We start from the raw sequence: 18,727 nt of genomic DNA on the forward strand, positions 1-18,727 counted from the left end.
CTTATTCGGTCACTCCATCACTCATTCCTTACTCTCTGCACGGTTTTTGCATATTTTCTCTACTCTGCATCTCTCATTTTCAAGCGTCCTAGCGCTCACTGTTCTGTATCCTTCTCTGTCACATTCCCTTTCTCTTTCCGTTTATTACCAGCGACAGTTTAAATAGGCAGCCAGTCCTTGTCATCTATCAGCTGAGAAAAGAAAATAATATAATACAATCATACCAAAATAGAAGAGATTATATCAATAACAAATTCTTTCAATTCAACTCGCTAGCTACTGAAACGACCTATATCTGACTCCCCCGATGGTAAACCGATGAAAGGTATCTCAAGGAATATCATATCTGCCCCACCCAACTCGCATCATCCATGCAATTGTATGCATCTAAACTCCTGAAATTCACTTGTTTCTTTTTTTTTTATTCGTTCTTTGTCTTTTCTGAAGACGCTCGTGGATTTCTTTTTAGGGTCCCTATGTCGAACTCAACGTGAAACTGTATTGGCAGGAATGGAAAAGTCATAACAGTCATAGGAAGGAAGGAAACTGGATGATAGAAAAATTTTTAGGGAAAAAAAAAATAAATTGAAACATCCGGATCCAACACGGTAGTAGTAGTAGATTGCGTTCAGTACGAGCCTGTTGGGATGATTGTGTTAGATATATTGTGGGTGAGCAAAGTAGGGGATCTGCATATGAACTTACGTCCGAACATGCACCACTTCTCGGCGAAGCGGGTGCAGTGGGGGTTGGTACACTTGGTCTCGCCGGGGATGATGCCCTCGGGCTGGTCGAAGGGAATGCAGAGAGACTTGGCACCCATGCTAGGAGCGCGGGCATCCTGGGGAACGCCAGAGTCCTCCTCGTGCTTGCGGGCACTCAGGTCCTTGATCTGGTCCTCACACTCCTCGGTCAAGCAGTGGGGGATCAGGCAGACGTTCTTGTCGTTCAGGGCGGGGGTGAAGTCATCCCAGTTGGTGATGATCTTGCGGTGGGAGCGGTACTCAGCATCGGCACGGTTGTACAAGTCCTTCTGGATGGTTTCCAGGAGAGCGGGCACGGCGGTGGACAGCTCGGAGATCTGGATGGGAGCCTTGCCGTCCTTTCCGGGGACGTCACGACGAGCAGCGGTGACAAAGCCGCCGGCAAGCTCGCCAGGACCGAACTCGAGACGCAGAGGGACACCGCGGAGTTCCCACTCGTTGAACTTCCAGCCGGGGGAGTAACCTTCTCTCAGATCGCTCTCGGCGCGGACGCCGGCGTCGCGGAGGGTGGAAACGAGGCGCTCAACCTCGCCGTAGAGCTTCTTGCGCTCCTCATCGGTGGTCTTGGCGGTGATACCGACGGGGACGATGATGGTCTGGGTGTCAGCGACACGAGGAGGGAGGACGAGACCGCGGTTGTCACTGTGGATCATGACCATGACACCGAGGGTACGGGTGGACAGACCCCAGGAGTTCTGCCACACGTGGAGAGGAGCGGCCTTCTCCTTGTCGTCGCTCTTGGCGGAGGGGTCCTCGACGGTGATACCGAACATCTTACTGAAGTTCTGGCCCAGACCGTGGGAGGTACCACCCTGGATACCACGACCGGTGGCGGGGATGTAGCCCTCAACGGTGGTGGTGTAGAGACCACCGGCGAACTTCTCCTTCTCGGTCTTCTGACCCTTGACGACAGGGACGGCCAGAAGTTCCTCGTAGATACGAGCATAGAGGTCGAGGATTGTCATAACCTCCTCGTGAGCACCCTCCTTGGTCAGGTGGGCCGTGTGACCCTCCTGCCACAGGAACTCTCTGGTTCTGAGGAAAGGCTGGGGGTGCTTGAACTCCCAACGAACGACGGAGTTCCACTGGTTGAGCTTGAGGGGCAAGTCACGGTGACTTCTGATCCACTTGGCGTAGTAGGGGTACATGACAGTCTCCGACGTGGGACGGATAGCGATCTTCTTCTCCAGAGGGGTGGAACCACTGTAGCAGAGAGGGGTTTATCAGTGACTTGTCTATATGAGGGTGTGTCTAGAGATAAGGAAACATACGCGTGCGTCACCCAAGCGACCTCAGCAGCAAAGCCCTCGATGTGGTCCTTCTCCCTCTGCAGCACATCCTCAGACACGAAAAGAGGGAAAGAGCAGTTCTTGACGCCCATCTTCTTGATGTAAGTGTTGAACCACTGCTGGATCTCCTCCCAGATGAAGTAGGAAGCGGGCTGGCGCAAATCAGTATAGGTCGTCGACGGATCCTCGGGCGAACATAGCAACCCACCTTGAGAATGAAGCATCCGGAGACATCATAGTAGTCAAGCATATCACCCTTGGTCAAGACCTGCTGGTACCAACCAGGGAAATCCTCCTCCTTGGCGACATCAATACCGATCAGAGCAGCGCCCTCGATCTTCTTCTTGGGAGCCTTGGCAGCGGGCTTCTTGGCCTCCTGCTTGCCAATTCCCTTGTTCGCGGCCTTCTCAGCCTTGTCGGCGGCCTGCTTGGCCAGCTTAGCAGCCTTCTTTGCGGCGTTCTTGGAGACCTCTCCCTGGGGAGCATCGGCATCGGCGGGGTTCTGGGTGCGATCAGGAAGGGTCTGGGCGGCGGGGGCCTCGACAGGGGCCGCGGCGTCAGCGGGGGTTTGGCTTGCCATGTTGAGAGGGAGACAACGGTCGCGCAAACAGCAGAGGAGGACCGGATACGAAGGGAAGGCGAAGATAAGAGGAAGATCTGGGGCGGGAAGAGGGGTTGAGTCAAAGTGGGATGCATCTGCAAATCTTCACCGCCCGGGGCCGGCAGAACTTTTAGTGCAAACATTCGAGGCGAACGTCCAGCGGCTTCAGGCATTTGGCTGTCGGAGCTTGTCTTTCCCCCTATTTCCTACATCTCCGTCTGTTTCACCATCATGGCAGGCATCTTTGAGCAGCCGCGGAATGCGGACACCCTTTGTGAGTCCCCTCCCCAACCCCCAATTCCCTTCCCCTGACAGCTATCACTAACCAGTCTCGCACAGTCTTGGGGGGGCAGAAAATCACCGGCGCTGATGTGCGGGAGCAGAACGGTATGAACTGATGGATTCTTCTCGTCCAAGGAGGTGGATGCTGATGACGATGTAGTCCTTGCTACGCAGGCCATCGCCAATGTTGTCAAGAGCTCTTTCGGTCCGTCCGGTCTGGACAAGATGATGGTGGATGATATCGGTGTACGCATCACCTTTCGACCCCGCGTTCAATATAGAGCAGCTCTCTGATGGTCTTATAGGATGTCACGGTTACCAATGACGGTGCAACGATTCTGAGTCTTCTCGATATTGAGCACCCCGCTGGAAAGATCCTCGTGGATTTGGCCCAACAACAGGATAAGGAGGTCCGACCCCCCGCTCCTTGTGCTCCACACCCTGTCTTCCTATACACACGATGCTGATATCAGTCTAGGTCGGTGATGGTACTACCTCCGTCGTTCTCATTGCTGCCGAACTCCTCCGCCGCGCCAACGAGCTGATGAAGAACCGCATACACCCTACAACCATCATCAACGGTTACAGGCTAGCCCTGAGGGAAGCTGTCAAGTACATGAACGAGAACATCACCACAAAGGTTGAGACGCTTGGAAAGGACAGCTTGGTCAACATCGCCAAGACGTCCATGTCCAGCAAGATCATTGGCTCCGATGCCGATTTCTACGCCAACATGGTCGTTGATGCCATGCAACAGGTCAAGACCACCAACCAGAAGAACGAGGTCAAGTACCCCGTGAAGGCTGTCAACCTGCTCAAGGCTCACGGAAAGAGTGGTCGCGAATCCATTCTCGTCAACGGCTATGCCCTCAACTGCACCGTCGCTTCCCAGGCCATGAAGACCCGGATAACCGACGCGAAGATTGCTTGCTTGGACATGAACTTGCAGAAGGAGAGAATGAAGCTTGGCGTTCAGATCACAGTCGACGATCCCGATCAGCTGGAGAAGATCCGTGAGAGAGAGTCTGGCATCGTCCTCGAGCGTGTGGAGATGATCCTCAAGTCCGGTGCCAATGTCGTCTTCACCACCAAGGGTATCGACGACATGGTTCTCAAGCTCTTCGTCGAGAAGGGTGCCATGGCTGTCCGCCGTTGCAAGAAGGAAGACCTGAGACGTATTGCCAAGGCCACTGGCGCTACCCTGATCAACACCCTCTCTGACCTCAACGGTGACGAGAAGTTTGAGGCTTCCTACCTGGGTCATGCCGAAGAAGTCGTCCAGGAGCGGATATCCGACGACGAGTGCATCCTTGTCAAGGGCACCAAGGTTCACACCTCTGCCTCCATCATCCTGCGGGGCCCCAACGACTTCAGCTTGGACGAGATGGAGCGTTCCGTACACGACTCCCTGTGCGCCGTAAAGCGTACTCTGGAGAGCGGTAGCATCGTACCCGGTGGTGGTGCCGTCGAGACAGCTCTTCACATCTACCTCGAAGAGTTCGCAGTCACAGTGGTATGTAGCCCACAAAGTCCTCAGCCCCATCTCAATCCTGCTCAGCACTAACTCCACTTCCAGGGCTCCCGCGAGCAACTCGCCATCGGCGAATTCGCCCAATCCCTCCTGACCGTCCCCAAGACCTTGGCCGTCAACGCCGCCAAGGACTCCTCCGAGCTCGTCGCCCAGCTCCGTGTCCGCCACGCTCTCTCCCAGCGCGTCCAGGAAGGTGACGCCAACGAGGAAGAGAAGGCCATCGCCAAGAAGAAGACGTACCGCAACTACGGTCTCGACCTGACAAAGGGCCGTGTTCACGACGCCCTCAAGGCCGGTGTTCTGGAGCCCAGCATGGGTAAGATCAAGCAGCTCAAGAGTGCTGTCGAGGCTTGCATCGCCATTATGCGTATTGATACCATGATCAAGTTGGACCCTGAGAGGCAGGAGGACGATGGCCACGGTCACTAATTTATCTAGTCTTGTTTTACGTATGGGGAGTTCTCCTTGCCTTCTTCTAGACCTTTGTGTGGCGAGGGCTGAGAGAGAAAAAGTATAATAAGATGTTCATGAGTACAAATTTACTACCTTATTAAACTAGTATTGACGTATATGTTTCTCCTGATCTAGTCTTCTTGTTGTAGGTATATGCTACTTGTGGCAATGCCCAAGGGTGGCTGGTAAATCGACTTATTACGGTGTATTAATCACTTCAAAGCACGTCACATATGTAAAGCAGCAGCAGTAGCAGCAATGTTCAATCACAATAAGATAAAACCGAAGTCCTCGTTGCCATGCAATAAAATCCGACGCTATCAAACACAAAACAGCACAGCACCTAAAAGGGGAACAAAACAATCCAAAACACCCTGCTAAATCAAACATCTATGCTTCTTCCGACGCCATACAATGCATGCAAACCCGGTGAGCCGTAAAACAAAAAGAAACGAAACAATTATGCAGTCCTTCAAATGGGTCATTCTTCGTCGTCATCATAGGAGTCTGGGGTTTCCGCCCAGCCACAGCGCCATCTCTTTCCTTCTGCCTCTCCACTGGTTCTAAGGTCTCGGGCTTCAGGTCCTTCGCGCCAGCATCGAGCGGTGTAGTCATCGCTTACGGTGACAAGTTCGCCATCGGCGGTCCATGACACGGCGGAGACTTCCTTCACATGGCCCCCGACTAGGGGTGTTCCGGACTGGTAGATGGGGATGGTGTCTTCTACCCGTCCTGAGTATGCACGACGGAGGCCGGAGCGGGTGGCTGATGATGGCATTGGGGGGAGGAAGTCATCCTCGGCGGTTGTCTTATGATCATTGGAGAGGAATCGCTCATCTGTTGGGAAGAGGACGGAACAGTTATCGGCACTCCCAGCAGCTAGCATCTCTGGCTTGTCACCGGTGGCTTTGCGAACCCCAACTTTAACATAGAAGGTTGCAACTTGAAGACGCGGATGACGGAAGCCATATAAAGGTCCTAACCCTTCCTTGTCAGACCCACCGGTGCGACGTGGTCGATTATTGTTCAGAGAAAGCTCCGGGGCACTTCCCAGGACCAAATGTGACGTTGAGTAGGTGTACACAGTACCGTCCCGACACAGCGTGTATAGCCTTGCGCCGTCTCCGCCCAAGGCCATTGATGTGACAGCAAAGCCCCGGTACTTGATGTGGCTATCTGGCTGTCTGGTAGTAGCCAAAGGAAGAACTGGACGGCCACGGCGGTTGTTGTGTGCTGTACGCAGATCCCACAGCCTCACGCAGGAGTTCGTGCTCGAAGCCGTGACGAAGAGGTTCTCGCGACCTTGCGGAAGGAAGGCCAAAGAGGTAACGGTAATATCTGAACGGCGAACTTGGGGTTCCATTTTCTCTGGTGACATGCCTGTTTGCGACGTCCATGCATGAGCGCCGTGAATAGTACTCAATACCTGAGGGAAGGCGGTCTTGGAGGTGATGGAGCCAGCAGTCGTTTCTGCGTCAGATTCAAGCGAGCACCGCGCCTGAAGACTAGGTCTGTCAAACCCTTTGCATCGGAGATCCCATATATTGACATTGCCATCACGACTGCAGGTCGCAAGAACTTTGTTGTTGGCCGCTGGTTGAAACTGGACCTGCTTGATGGAGGACACATGGTTGGATAGGCAATACACCGGCGTCTGAGTGGCCATATCAATGACCAGTGCTGTTTGGTCTCCCGAGGCTGTCGCCAATAGCATATCATCGGACGAAAATTGCAGGTCCATAATCGAGTTCGTATGTGGGCGGAACGTAAGATATGCTCGAGAAAAGCCGCTCTTGTCGTCTTTGGCAGAGTCCAACAACCGAATGCCTCCCTCCTCATCTCCTACTGCAATAAGACTATTGGCTGTGGAGCCGGTTAGTAAGTACACACAGACAGAAAGCAATCCTGTTGTCACCCACTATTGCATGCAGCAGTGCAGAACGGCAAGACGTAGCGGTCACCGGAAATATTCGCACAGTTATGGCTGTCGTTTGGTCGGGAATAGAAGTTTGACGTCAGGTCCTGCCAGCCTTCATGAATTTGTGAGTATACCATCACAAACATAGGGGGATGTACAATCTACCAGCTCCTGAAGTAGACCGCATAGTCACTCTATTGGCCCGAGACCCCGAAAGGCTTCGCATATACAACGCTCCGGAGGATTGCAAGGCCTGCGACCGGCGAACTGGGAGAACCTGTCGAGGAGGTTTCGTAACAGCATTTGGCTTGACATCATCATCCCTCGATTCGATCTTGAGCTGGATGTCGCGAACTGGTACAGCTACTTCTTCGTCATTCTGGACTGCATGGCGGACCTGGACTTTTTTAAGAGGTGACGACTGCAAGGGAGAGCCAATTGAAGAGAACGAAAGCTTCCGTTTCCGGGTCGGTGTTCGTGTGAAGTCAGGTGCTTCTGGTCTATGTTCAACGGCTTTGGATGTCCTTGTAAAGGCGGGCCCAAGGCGATTGACGGCAGGGGAGCTGAGGGCTTTCAAAGCCTGGCGATTGGTTCTCACTGAGCTTGCACTGTTCCCGCCATCCAGCATGGAACGAGGCGTGAAGAACCGTCTAAATGATCGTGGAGTGACCGGGGGAGGCTTCTTGGGTTTGCGTCGGTAGCCAACGTCGGACGCTATCGAGGGCGGCGAGGAGGGAAGCTCCTGTGATGTTGTAGGAGGAAAGACGGGCTCAGACCGAGGTACTTCGGGGAGATCATGCCTGGCATCCATTGTGCTCCACAGACAGATATAAACACACAGACATTCTACAGAAACAAATGCATGGGGAGAGGGGGGAAGAGGGGGGGTAAAAAAGAACGAGGTTAGAGAGCAAATGGAGGCATGGCGAGTGGAGCTGGGGGCTGTGGATGATGTCCTCCAGGCGCGGAAAAAAGGGAAAAGTCTCGTGTCGACGTGCCTTTTCGTGTCGCGCCTGACTGGAACCAGTAGGCGGTGAAGTTACCAATTAAGTTGGTTCGAGAATGGGCGGTACCCCCCAAACCAGAAGGCGGTCAGTATGATGATCGGCTTTTCCGTCCAGAAATTTTAATTTTTCTTGCATTGAAGAAGTACGATTTGGGAGCTTTGGAGCAGCTCATCGTGTCCGTACCTTCGTTTCGGACACTTCACACTTTTGCCACGATGGCTCCAATTAAGCGCAAGGGCAATGCCGCAGAGGAGGCATCTGCCCGCCAACCTCAGAAGCGTGTCCGTGTCGGAGCAGAAGATCGCAAGAAGGACCAGAAGAAACAGAAAACCGCATCAAATGATAGCAATCCCAAGCCCGACGCAAACTCTGCGCCCAAGGCTTCGGAACTCTCCGTCCTGCGCGATGACGAACCTTCCTTCCCTCGTGGTGGTGGAAGCGTTTTGACGCCTCTCGAACGCAAGCAGATCCAGATCCAGGCAACGAAAGATGTCCTCTTCGAGCAGAAGGGCTCCAAGCCGTCTGCCGGCGACTTTGGAGATGATGGAATGGAAGATACAGATATGGAAGACGCCGGCGACGATACGAAATCGGCTGCCGCGAAGAAATCTCGCAAGAAGAAGACAAAGGGAAAGAAGGATGCAGAGAAGGATGCGACGGAGAAGAAAGATGTTCGCATTGAGGGTCTCAATTTCAAGGTATGTTTTTGAAGGGCAAGTGAGGCAATATATGCGCTTCTTGAAGCTTACAGATTTAGCGTATTGTACCGGGAACTATGGTACTAGGACAGGTTTCGAGTATCAACGCTCACGACATCGGACTGTCCCTGCCCAACAATCTCACTGGTTACGTGCCCTTAACATCCGTGTCCAAGGTGCTGGAGGAGAAGATTGAGAAGATTCTCAAGGATGACGGAAGCGACGAGGAGGAAGATGATGAGTACGACGATTCGCTAGACCTTCACAAATATTTCTACCTCGGCCAGTATTTGCGAGCATACGTTGTTTCCGCGGGAAGCAATGCCGCCGATGCCAGTGCTAAGAGCAGGAAGCGCATTGAGCTTTCAGTCGACCCAAGACAGGCCAACTCGGGTCTTTCGAAATCGGATCTGGTCGTCAACTCCGCTGTTCAAGCCTCGGTTGTCAGTGTGGAAGATCATGGTCTGGTTATGGACCTGGGTCTTGAGGGAGGTGAGGTCAAGGGATTTATGTCCTCCAAGGAAGTTGATCCCAAGACTCAGCCTTCCACTATCAAGGAAGGCTCGGTCTTCTTGTGTATGGTCACTGGCCAGAACGCTAATGGCAGTGTCATCAAGCTGTCCGCCAACCTCCAGTCCGCCGGTTCTATCAAAAAGTCACACTACCTCAGCACAGCTCCTACGATTACCTCTTTCCTCCCAGGTACCGCTGCGGAAATCCTTCTGACCGATGTTTCGTCAACTGGCATGGCCGGAAAGATCATGGGCATGCTGGATGCCACGGTCGATCTGGTTCAATCTGGGGGAAGCTCCGGAAAGGACGATCTGACCAAGAAATACAGCACTGGCGCCAAGATCAAGAGCCGTCTCGTCTGCACTTTCCCCTCCGCTGAGCCATACAAGGTTGGATTTTCGCTACTCGACCACGTCGCCAAATTTGCCACTGAGGGCGGCCCCGGTTCCTCGGACGACGCACCCGCCATCTCTGCCATTGTACCGGAAGCTAAGGTGGTCAAGGTGGAACCCGGTCTCGGTGTGTACGTGCAGATTGGTTCGACTAAGCATCTCGGATTCGTTCACGTGTCGCGACTTGCAGATGGACAGGTAGAAACCATTTCGCCTGAGCTTGGACCCTTCCGAGTTGAATCGGTGCACGAGGGAAGAGTGGTCGGATACAGTGCCATTGATAACCTGTACCTCCTGTCTTTCGAGAAGAAGGTCATTGATCAGCCTTTCCTCCGGGTCGAAGACGTGACCCTGGGTGCAGTTGTGAAAGGAAAGGTGGAGAAGCTTCTCATCGGAGCCAACGGTGTCGATGGCCTGATTGTTGTCCTTGCAGATGGCATCACAGGTCTTGTCCCGTCCATGCATTTCGCCGATACTCCTTTGCAATTCCCCGAGAAGAAGTTCCGCGAGGGTATGACGGTGTCGACCAGGATCTTGTCGGTCAACTTGGAGAAGCGCCAGATCCGTCTGACGCTGAAGAAGAGCTTGTTGAACAGCGAATCTGCGATCTGGAAGGACTATGAAGAAATCACACCTGGCACCCAGTCCCCGGGAACCATCATCAAGATTCAACCCCATGGTGCTGTGGTTCAGTTCTACGGTTCAATCCGCGGTTTCCTTCCTGTGTCGGAAATGAGCGAGGCATACATCAAGGACCCTTCACAACACTTCAGACTCGGTCAAGTGGTCAATGTTCACGCCTTGAGCGTGGATGCCTCTCGTGAGAAGCTTGCTGTCTCTTGCAAGGATCCCGAGACTTTCACCGAGGCTTACAGGAAGGCTTTTGAGAACATTCACCCGGGCATGCTTGTCTCTGGTACAGTTTTCGAGAAGTCGGCCGACGATACGCTTCTTAAGTTGGATGATTATGGCCTTGTGGCTCGACTCAACGTTGAGCATGTGGTTGATGGCTCCCCTTCGAAGCAGGCCTCTACCCTTTCAAAGATCCGTGTTGGGCAAAAGCTCAATGAACTGATGGTGATCGACATTCAGCGCGCACATCGCCTCATCAGGGTAACGGGTAGACAGAGCCTGAAGAAGGCCGCTAAGCACGGCTCAATCCCGTCCAAGTTCGAGGACCTCAAGGAAGGTGCCGACGTTACGGGCTTCATCCGCAACATCACCATGAACGGTGTCTTCGTTGAATTCTTGGGTGGTGTTATTGGTCTCGTTCCTAAGCGACTTGTTGGTGATGAGAATGTCAACAAGCCGGACTATGACATGGCTCGGGGTCAAGTCGTCACCGCCACCGTTCATTCTGTCGACGCAGACTTTAAGCGGTTCATCTTGAGCATGAACCCTTCGGAGGCCACCCACGCCGGTGCGAAGAAGAAGGCTGCCGCCAAGCCCGAACCCACTCCCACTGACGATGCCGTCGCTAACGCTATTGACGAGGGCATCAAGTCGATGTCTGATTTCACCTTCGGAAGGGTCACAAAGTGCAAGGTCGTGTCTGTCAGAGCGACTCAGGTCAACGTTCAGCTGGCCGACAACATCCAGGGCCGCATCGACGTCTCTGAAGTGTTTGACAAGTGGGAGGACATCAAGGATCGCAAGCAGCCCTTGCGCTTCTTCCGTCCCAAGCAGGTTATCTCAGCCAGGATTCTGGGTATCCACGACGCTCGCAATCACAAATTCCTTCCTATCAGTCACCGGACCGGAAAGTTCCCGGTGTTCGAGCTGTCTGTGAAGCCAAGCTTCCTGCAGGCTGCCAACCCCAGTCCTTTGAACCTGGAGCAGGTCCAGGTTGGCTCGACTTGGGTTGGTTTCGTCAACAACGTGGCCGATGACTGCCTTTGGATCAACTTGTCCCCCAATGTTCGCGGCCGACTTCGTCTTATGGACGCTTCCGATGACCTGTCTCTCCTTGCCGATGTGGAGAAGCACTATCCCGTGGGATCTGCGCTGAAAGTTCATGTTTCCGCGGTAGACGCTGACAAGGGCCGTCTGGATCTCTCCGCCAAGCAGCGCTCCGATAAGCTTGTCTTTGAAGATGTTTCGGTTGGAATGGTTCTGCCGGGACGTGTCACTAAGGTCACTGAACGACAGGTCATTATGCAGCTCAGCAAATCGATTGTTGGTGCTGTTGATCTGATTGATATGGCTGATGATTTCAGCAAGGCCAATCCTACTGTGTACCAGAAGAACGAAGTGCTCCGCGCGTGTGTCGTTGCCATTGACAAGGTTAACAAGAAGATCTCCCTCTCTCTGCGCCCGTCCAAGGTTCTCAGTTCCTCCCTGCCCGTCCAGGACAAGGAGGTCACCTCCATCAAGCAACTCAAGGTGAACGACATTGTTCGGGGTTTCATCCGGAGGGTTGCAGACAACGGACTCTTCGTTACGGTCGGCCGCGATGTTACTGCCTATGTCCGCATCTCTGACCTCTCCGATTCCTACCTCAAGGAGTGGAAGGACTCTTTCCAGGCCGACCAACTGGTCAAGGGCCGTGTTACTGTGTCCGACTCGGAGCAAGGCAAGCTGCAGATGAGCTTGAAGGAGTCTGTTCTGGACCCCAACTACAAGGCTCCCATCACGCTTCACGACCTCAAGCCTGGCCAGATTGTTACTGGTAAGGTCCGCAAGGTCGAGGAGTTCGGTGCCTTTGTCGTCATCGACGGTTCTAAGAACATCAGCGGTCTTTGCCACCGCAGTGAAATGGCTGAGGGTCGTGTGGAAGATGCCCGGACCTTGTACGAAGAGGGCGATGCTGTGAAGGCCAAGATCCTCAAGATCGACCGTAAGCAGGAGAAGATCTCTTTCGGACTGAAGGCTTCTTACTTCGATGAGGATGAGGACAGTGACGAAGAGGAGGAGGATGACGACTCTGAAGGCGTCAGCTTGGATGGCTTCGGAGGCATTGATGTCGAGGGCAGCGACGATGAGGAGAGTGACGTTTCCATGGGCGGAGTCGACCTCGAGGGCGATAGTGACGAGGAGTCCGAAGAAGAGAGTGACGACGAGGAAATGACTGATGCACCAGCCAAGGCAAGCCGGAAAGATGGCGGACTCGGTGCTGGTGGTTTCGACTGGAGCGGCAACAACCAGGGGGACGATGAGGCTGATGCCCGCTCAGACTCGGATGACGAGGAGGACTCGCGACCCAAGAAGAAGAAGAACCGCAAGCCCGAGATCCAGGTCGACCGGACCGGTGATCTGGATGCTAACGGACCCCAGTCTGTCGCCGACTACGAACGACTACTGCTCGGTGAGCCCGACTCCTCTCTCCTGTGGCTTCAGTACATGGCCTTCCAGTTGGAGCTGGGTGAGGTCGAGAAGGCTCGTGAGATTGCCGAGCGTGCTCTGCGCACCATCACCATCGGCCAGGACGCTGAGAAGCTGAACATCTGGGTGGCCATGCTCAACTTGGAGAACACCTACGGCAACGACGACACTTTGGAGGACGTCTTCAAGCGAGCGTGCCAGTATAACGATACCCAGGAGGTTTACGAGCGGACGATCAGCATCTACATCCAGTCTGGCAAGAACGAGGTAAGTTTCACCCACATGTGCTCTGAGTTCCCTTTCGCATGCTAACGGAGTCACCTACAGAAAGCGGATGACCTCTTCCAGACCGCTCTCAAGAAGAAGGTCTTCGGTTCCCCCAAGTTCTTCGTCAACTACGCCAGCTTCCTGTTCGACACCATGGCTGCTCCTGAGCGCGCTCGTGCGCTACTGCCTCGCGCCCTGCAGTCCCTGCCTTCCCACACCCACGTCGAGTTGACGTCCAAGTTCGGCCAGCTGGAGTTCCGCTCGGCTAACGGAGACATCGAGCGTGGTCGCACGGTGTTCGAGGGTCTGCTGTCCTCGTTCCCCAAGAAGATCGATCTCTGGAACATCCTCTTGGATCTGGAGATCAAGAACGGCGATGCCGAGCAGGTTCGCCGTCTGTTCGAGCGGGTCCTGGGCATCCGCGACACGAAGAAGGGTGGCGCTGCCGCCGCCGTTGAGGCCAGCAAGAAGGTTCGGCCTAAGCAGGCGAAATTCATCTTCAAGAAGTGGCTTTCCTTTGAGGAGAAGCTGGCGTCGGCTGAGGGTGGAAATGACAAGATGGTCGAGGAGATCAAGGCCAAGGCGGCCGACTACGTTAAGTCCTTGCAGCAGGAGTAGAGTGAGCATTGGTGTTTTTGTTCTTTTTCTTTTTGATATCTGGGACATACTTAGACATGATGTGTATCTTGTATATATAAAAAAGCATTTTCAGACGTGTTTCGAAATCTTCTTCTAGGGGTATTGGTAGTTGTTATCTACAACAATGCATCCTCCATCTATACCTCAATGCAGCCTCAAATAGACAAATAGACAAACGAAGAGATTATCCCCTCCTCTTCTCAGCCATCAACCTCCGATACTCCTCAACAATGTTTCTCCGCTCATTCGCCAACTCCTCTCTGCGCCTCAAACTGGTCGCTCCACCGGCAGCAGGAACATTCGCAACATCTACCTTCGCCCCTCCCCGCACCTTAAACACCTCTCTCGGCTTCGTCAACTGCGGCGGCGCCTGCACCACATCCAACGGACTAATCTGTTTATTCATCCGTTCCTTCTTCAACTTCGCCCACGGATCCGCCTCCACCTTCGCCTGCTGCTGTTTCTGCACGCCCTTCTTCTTCGCCTTCCTCTTACCTCCCTCCGCCTCCCACTCCTTCCACAGCCGCAACTGCTCCTCCATCTCCTCTTCGCGCTCTTCCCGCTCCGCCGCCTCCTTCTCTAATATCTCCAACTCTTCCTTCCGCCATTGCGATTGCAGTCGTAGCAGATGCTTCTCATGCTTCGTCACCCGCGTTTCGCGGATCTTGGGCACATCTGTCGCGGAGGGTTTCGTGCTGCGCGACATGTTGGAGAGGGGCATTTCGCGATCGACGCGTGCCGCGAAGTCGGAGAGTTTTTCTCCGGGGAGGATCTGCGGTTTTACTGTCTTCTCTTCGGCTTGCGAGGTTTCTGTGGTGCTGGGTGTGGTGGAGGTGGTAGTGGTTGTAGCGGCCTTCTTCTTCTTGTTGTTCTTGTTGTTTGTCTGAGGGACATCTTCGTCGGAGTCTGACGAGTCGGAATCGTTATTCCCGTTACGTTTACGTTTCTTCTGCTGTGCGCCGTTTTGTTGCTTCTGCTGAAGTTGTAGCAGATGGCGGAATGCGCGCGGAGTGTCGTCGGCCCATTCTGAGGTGGATTTGGATTTGACCTTGCGTTCCCCCATGGCTTTATTTGTGGGTTTGGCTGGTGCTTGTGGTTTGCCGCCCTTGCCTCCTTTGCCTCCTTTGCCTTTGCCTTTGGTGGGTTTGGAGGGATCGCGGACGGGAAGGGGTTTGGCGATTACGGTGGGGGGGAGGTCGTAGGTGCTGTTGTAGTTTTTGGTTAGTGGGTTGGTATTGTTTATTATGGGTTGGAGACTTACTTGGCATCCTTTTCACGGCGCTTGTGTTTGTGAGGCATGGTGGTGGTTGTATATGTGGATTGTTGTGGTTGATGGGGTATCGGTGTTGGTTAGATGGAGTTGAAACTTTTTTTGGGTTTCCCTTTTCGGGTGGGCGGCGTATCTTATCGCCGCTGATAAGGATGGGATCTTAGTACTATCTACGGAAGACATTGGATATGTCATTGTAGTTCGGGGTTGGGTTTGGTTGTTTCTACATGATAATATTGTGTATATTTTATTTGTAAAGATAGTGGCCACCGGTATATAATTTCATTTGGGTTTTCTTATGTGGCTGGTTTGGTACTAAGGATCAAGGATGGTATAATAGACCTGTGATATATGTTGGACCCTTTGTAGGGCCAGCCTAGAATATATATTCCGACCTATCAGGTAGGATTGAACAGCATAGGGCAGAACAACTCTACATGAACCTGACCATAATAGGGATTATAGTGAATAAGCAAATAAAATAATATAATCATACTAATGAGCAACCCAGTTTTCATTTCTAAGCATTCGACCACCAGGCTCCAGAGTGTAATCCGTACATCCGAAATGCAAGCTAGACTGACTGCCCTCTCGGATATAAACCACCAGTTAAATGCGATGCAACGCTGGCCCTACACTGTCATTCGACCATAGCTAAATGTCCCAATCACACACTACCACCGCTTTTAAAGTAGTAATCCTCTAGGTCTATAATCCTAGCAACATCCAGTATTAACCCTAACTGTGTAAGTACTACTAGTGATAGCAGTGTGTTGGACCACTTGTTGTTCTGCAGCCTAGCCAATTTAGTGCGAGAAGTCTGGTCTGGTCCGGCACTAATCAATTCCCCGATCACCTCATGCTTGCTTGCACTGCACTCTGGGTAAGTCGGCACCATAGAATGTTGTTCAAGGGTTCCATCCACATCCACTGCTGGTCCGCGGGATTTTTCATTTTTTTCGCCCCCCCTCCTCTCTCCTGTACGTTTGTGTCCCACAGTGGGTGGTGGTGGCCGTGTCATTTTTTGCTGATGATCCATGTGTTTAGGCAACAGTCTCATCTTCTTCGATTATTGCCTTATTGTATATAGTAATTATTACTAGTACGTAGAATGCTTGTGATGAGGTGAGGTTAGACAAGAAGGGGACCCTTTAAACTAGTAATATTAAAATAATGGTGTCTGACATATAGGTAACCACTATCATATAAGTCACTGCAGTATTAGGAACAAGACTTTCTTAGGTTGGATGGAAGGGTAGACTAGTCGGGATGGACCAATCGTCAGCTTCAGTGCTGCACATGGGCGTGTTGGCTCGTTCCCCGACCTTCTTCTGGCCTGACAGAAGGATTGTACTAAGGTTTCAATACTGAATGATATTCCATGGATAGGAACGAGAAAGATGTGTGTCAAGACAGGGTCTACACGAATCCTGAGTGTGGTCGTCAGCACGCAAAGAGAAAGAGGGAATATCAAGATGGGTGACATGGTTGATCGGTGAATATCAAAATTAAATATGACTGTGACAACCAAATTTACCTTTGGGAAGTGGAGATCGCTTCACCCTCACATTCCTCCCTCCCGGGGCCCTGCGGCAATTCGGCTGCAACTGATGGATCCCACCCCCTCTTCCTCATCCTCCAGGGCACTTTCCCCCATTGAATGAATGAATCATGGGACGACCGTTGGTGGTCCGGGCAGCTTTTCTCGCTCGACTTATCGGCATTTGCCTGACCCCCCGATACCTTATATAATAATATAAACCCCATATAGCGACTCCCTCTTCCCTACTTACTAGTACTACTCCTACTTTCTTTCCTCCCTCTTGGTTCCTGACTAGCAGTGAGTGAGTGAGTGAGTGAGTGAGTGAGTGAGTGAGTAAGTAGTGAGTGAGCGGATCAAGCAGTATGGCCTCTTCGTCTCCCTCGGCTTACCCTCATTCCACCTTCTCCAATCACGACGATAAAAGTCAATTGGACCGGTTCCCATTAGACAAGGATTTTGAGACGAGTACTGCCCTCAATGACACGGCCTACGATGCTGATGTAGAAGCATCCCAATTCTACGCGGCCAAGCGACCACGATCGGGGGGCATGCGGGGAATCGTTGCTCTTATCGCCGCCTACTTATCGCCGCGGGAGAAACAAAAGAAGCATCACCGCCAGCCCGCCGACGCTCGCCCACTGCTCGCCTCCGCCAACAACGCCACTCCCACTGCCGCCTGGCATTCCTCCTCGCGACAATATCAAAGAATCAAATCACTGTCGCGGTGCTTGTGTTACCCTCTACTGGGACTCCTCGTCATGCTGTGAGTCGAGTTCCCCACCCACCTACCTTCCCTCCACCTCTTCCCCTAATGGGTGAGTGTTCCCGTCAACTCACCTCCCACCGATTTAGGGGCGTCGTCCAGTTCATCTCCATCGCCTGCAGCATCGCCGTCTCCTTCTTCCCCGACGAATTCGACCGTGCCATCGAGCGGTGGCGTCATAGCGACCAGCGATCCCCATCCGCGGACATCCTGCATTGGCCAACAGACATCTCCAGAGATATCGTCCCCGTGCGATGCCACTCTCACAATGACTACTGGCGCCCCGTGCCGTTGTTCTCTGCCCTGCAGGCTGGTTGTACCGGCGTGGAGGCCGATGTGTGGCTCGTCGAAGATGACCTCTACGTCGGCCATACCATGTCGGCGCTGACGCCCCAGCGAACTCTGCGCAACCTGTACATCAACCCGCTGCTGCGCATTCTCGAGCAGCAAAACCCCATCACCGACCTCCACCCTCAGCGCGACAGTCCGCCGCAAGGGGTCTTCGACATGGATCCCTCGCAAACCCTAATCCTGTTGATCGACTTTAAAACGGACGGTCAAGAAACTTGGAACTACGTGCATGCACAGCTCGCCCCGCTCCGCGAGCGCGGCTATCTTTCCTTCTTCAACGGCACCGACATCATTCCGGGCCCCATAACCGTTGTCGGCACCGGCAATACCCCCTTCAACCTAGTCACGGCCAACACCACCTACCGCGATATCTTCTTCGATGCACCACTCGACAAACTTGTCGACGACAACATCACCGCCGAGGACTACAACAATGACGATGACTTCTCCCCTTCAAATACCCCCGAAGCCGCAAAAGACACAGGGATAGCCACCCGCGCCACCAAGAATGTCGGTCAAGGCCTGTCCGGCATTTCCGACGCAGAAATCGGCCCCGACACCTTTGATTGGACCAATAGCTACTACGCTTCCGTCTCCTTCAAGAAATCCATCGGCATGCCCTGGTCCTTCCGGCTCTCCCAGCGCCAAGTCGATCAGATCCGCGCCCAGATCCGCGCCGCTCATCGTCACGGCCTTAAAGTCCGCTACTGGGGCGTACCCGCCTGGCCACGGAGTCTGCGCAACCATCTTTGGAGCTTACTCGTCCGCGAAGGTATCGACTATCTGAACGTGGATGATCTGCGCAGCGCCACTCGTCAGGATTGGCGGCCTAGAATCTCGGATTGGTGGAGTTGATTGTAAATAGTTCGGTTTTCTTTCTTCTTTCTTCTTTCTTTTCTTTTTTATTTTCGTTTCCCTTTTCTCACATACATCGATCGCATGCAATGATCCCCCCACGCTATTCACCTGGTGTGATGCATGGTCTTTCTACTACTAGACGATGATGATAAAGATGGCGTTTTTTTGGTCTCTCTTCTTTTTTGTGCTAGGTAGATACCCACTTGATGGTTTTGGGATCAGTATTGATTCAGTTTTTCTTTGGGGAGGTCTGGTTTAGGTTTAGCT

General features: G+C 53.1%; 7 protein-coding genes across 7 annotated transcripts; 3 read left to right on the forward strand and 4 right to left on the reverse strand.

Annotated features, from left to right (window-relative positions):
* Nucleotides 1-239: 239 nt before the first annotated feature.
* BO87DRAFT_340521 (proline--tRNA ligase) lies at nt 240-2,702 on the reverse strand. The gene is made up of 4 exons (XM_025620663.1): nt 2,262-2,702; nt 2,036-2,205; nt 706-1,967; nt 240-639 (listed from the first exon to the last, which is right to left on the reverse strand). Exons 1-4 carry the CDS (start codon nt 2,631-2,633, stop codon nt 629-631), a joined length of 1,815 nt encoding a protein of 604 aa, XP_025476824.1. The 5' UTR covers nt 2,634-2,702; the 3' UTR covers nt 240-628.
* Nucleotides 2,703-2,726: 24 nt separating this feature from the next.
* On the forward strand, nt 2,727-5,006 carry BO87DRAFT_418146 (chaperonin-containing T-complex alpha subunit TCP1). Its single transcript, XM_025626866.1, has 6 exons — nt 2,727-2,928; nt 2,994-3,041; nt 3,097-3,182; nt 3,242-3,346; nt 3,415-4,449; nt 4,513-5,006. Exons 1-6 carry the CDS (start codon nt 2,886-2,888, stop codon nt 4,894-4,896), a joined length of 1,701 nt encoding a protein of 566 aa, XP_025476825.1. The 5' UTR covers nt 2,727-2,885; the 3' UTR covers nt 4,897-5,006.
* A 102-nt stretch (nt 5,007-5,108) lies between these two features.
* Nucleotides 5,109-7,759, reverse strand: BO87DRAFT_364821 (WD40 repeat domain-containing protein). Its single transcript, XM_025621768.1, has 3 exons — nt 7,004-7,759; nt 6,840-6,950; nt 5,109-6,783 (listed from the first exon to the last, which is right to left on the reverse strand). Exons 1-3 carry the CDS (start codon nt 7,647-7,649, stop codon nt 5,402-5,404), a joined length of 2,139 nt encoding a protein of 712 aa, XP_025476826.1. The 5' UTR covers nt 7,650-7,759; the 3' UTR covers nt 5,109-5,401.
* A 239-nt stretch (nt 7,760-7,998) lies between these two features.
* Nucleotides 7,999-13,808, forward strand: BO87DRAFT_340530 (putative rRNA biogenesis protein RRP5). Its single transcript, XM_025620665.1, has 3 exons — nt 7,999-8,543; nt 8,603-13,036; nt 13,097-13,808. Exons 1-3 carry the CDS (start codon nt 8,061-8,063, stop codon nt 13,652-13,654), a joined length of 5,475 nt encoding a protein of 1,824 aa, XP_025476827.1. The 5' UTR covers nt 7,999-8,060; the 3' UTR covers nt 13,655-13,808.
* On the reverse strand, nt 13,719-15,184 carry BO87DRAFT_378978 (uncharacterized protein). Its single transcript, XM_025623921.1, has 2 exons — nt 14,937-15,184; nt 13,719-14,880 (listed from the first exon to the last, which is right to left on the reverse strand). Exons 1-2 carry the CDS (start codon nt 14,972-14,974, stop codon nt 13,860-13,862), a joined length of 1,059 nt encoding a protein of 352 aa, XP_025476828.1. The 5' UTR covers nt 14,975-15,184; the 3' UTR covers nt 13,719-13,859.
* A 768-nt stretch (nt 15,185-15,952) lies between these two features.
* Nucleotides 15,953-16,502, reverse strand: BO87DRAFT_124325 (uncharacterized protein). The gene has a single exon (XM_025617990.1). The coding sequence runs from the start codon at nt 16,429-16,431 to the stop codon at nt 16,156-16,158; it is 276 nt and encodes a 91-aa protein (XP_025476829.1). The 5' UTR covers nt 16,432-16,502; the 3' UTR covers nt 15,953-16,155.
* A 245-nt stretch (nt 16,503-16,747) lies between these two features.
* BO87DRAFT_418150 (uncharacterized protein) lies at nt 16,748-18,457 on the forward strand (the record flags this gene model as incomplete). Its single annotated transcript, XM_025626867.1, has 2 exons — nt 16,748-17,251; nt 17,341-18,457. The coding sequence occupies exons 1-2, from the start codon at nt 16,851-16,853 to the stop codon at nt 18,455-18,457; spliced, it is 1,518 nt and encodes a 505-aa protein (XP_025476830.1). The 5' UTR covers nt 16,748-16,850.
* Nucleotides 18,458-18,727: the final 270 nt, after the last annotated feature.

The sequence above is a fragment of the Aspergillus neoniger genome (assembly GCF_003184625.1).
Source record: "Aspergillus neoniger CBS 115656 unplaced genomic scaffold BO87scaffold_29, whole genome shotgun sequence".
In the NCBI taxonomy this organism is placed as follows: domain Eukaryota; kingdom Fungi; phylum Ascomycota; class Eurotiomycetes; order Eurotiales; family Aspergillaceae; genus Aspergillus; species Aspergillus neoniger.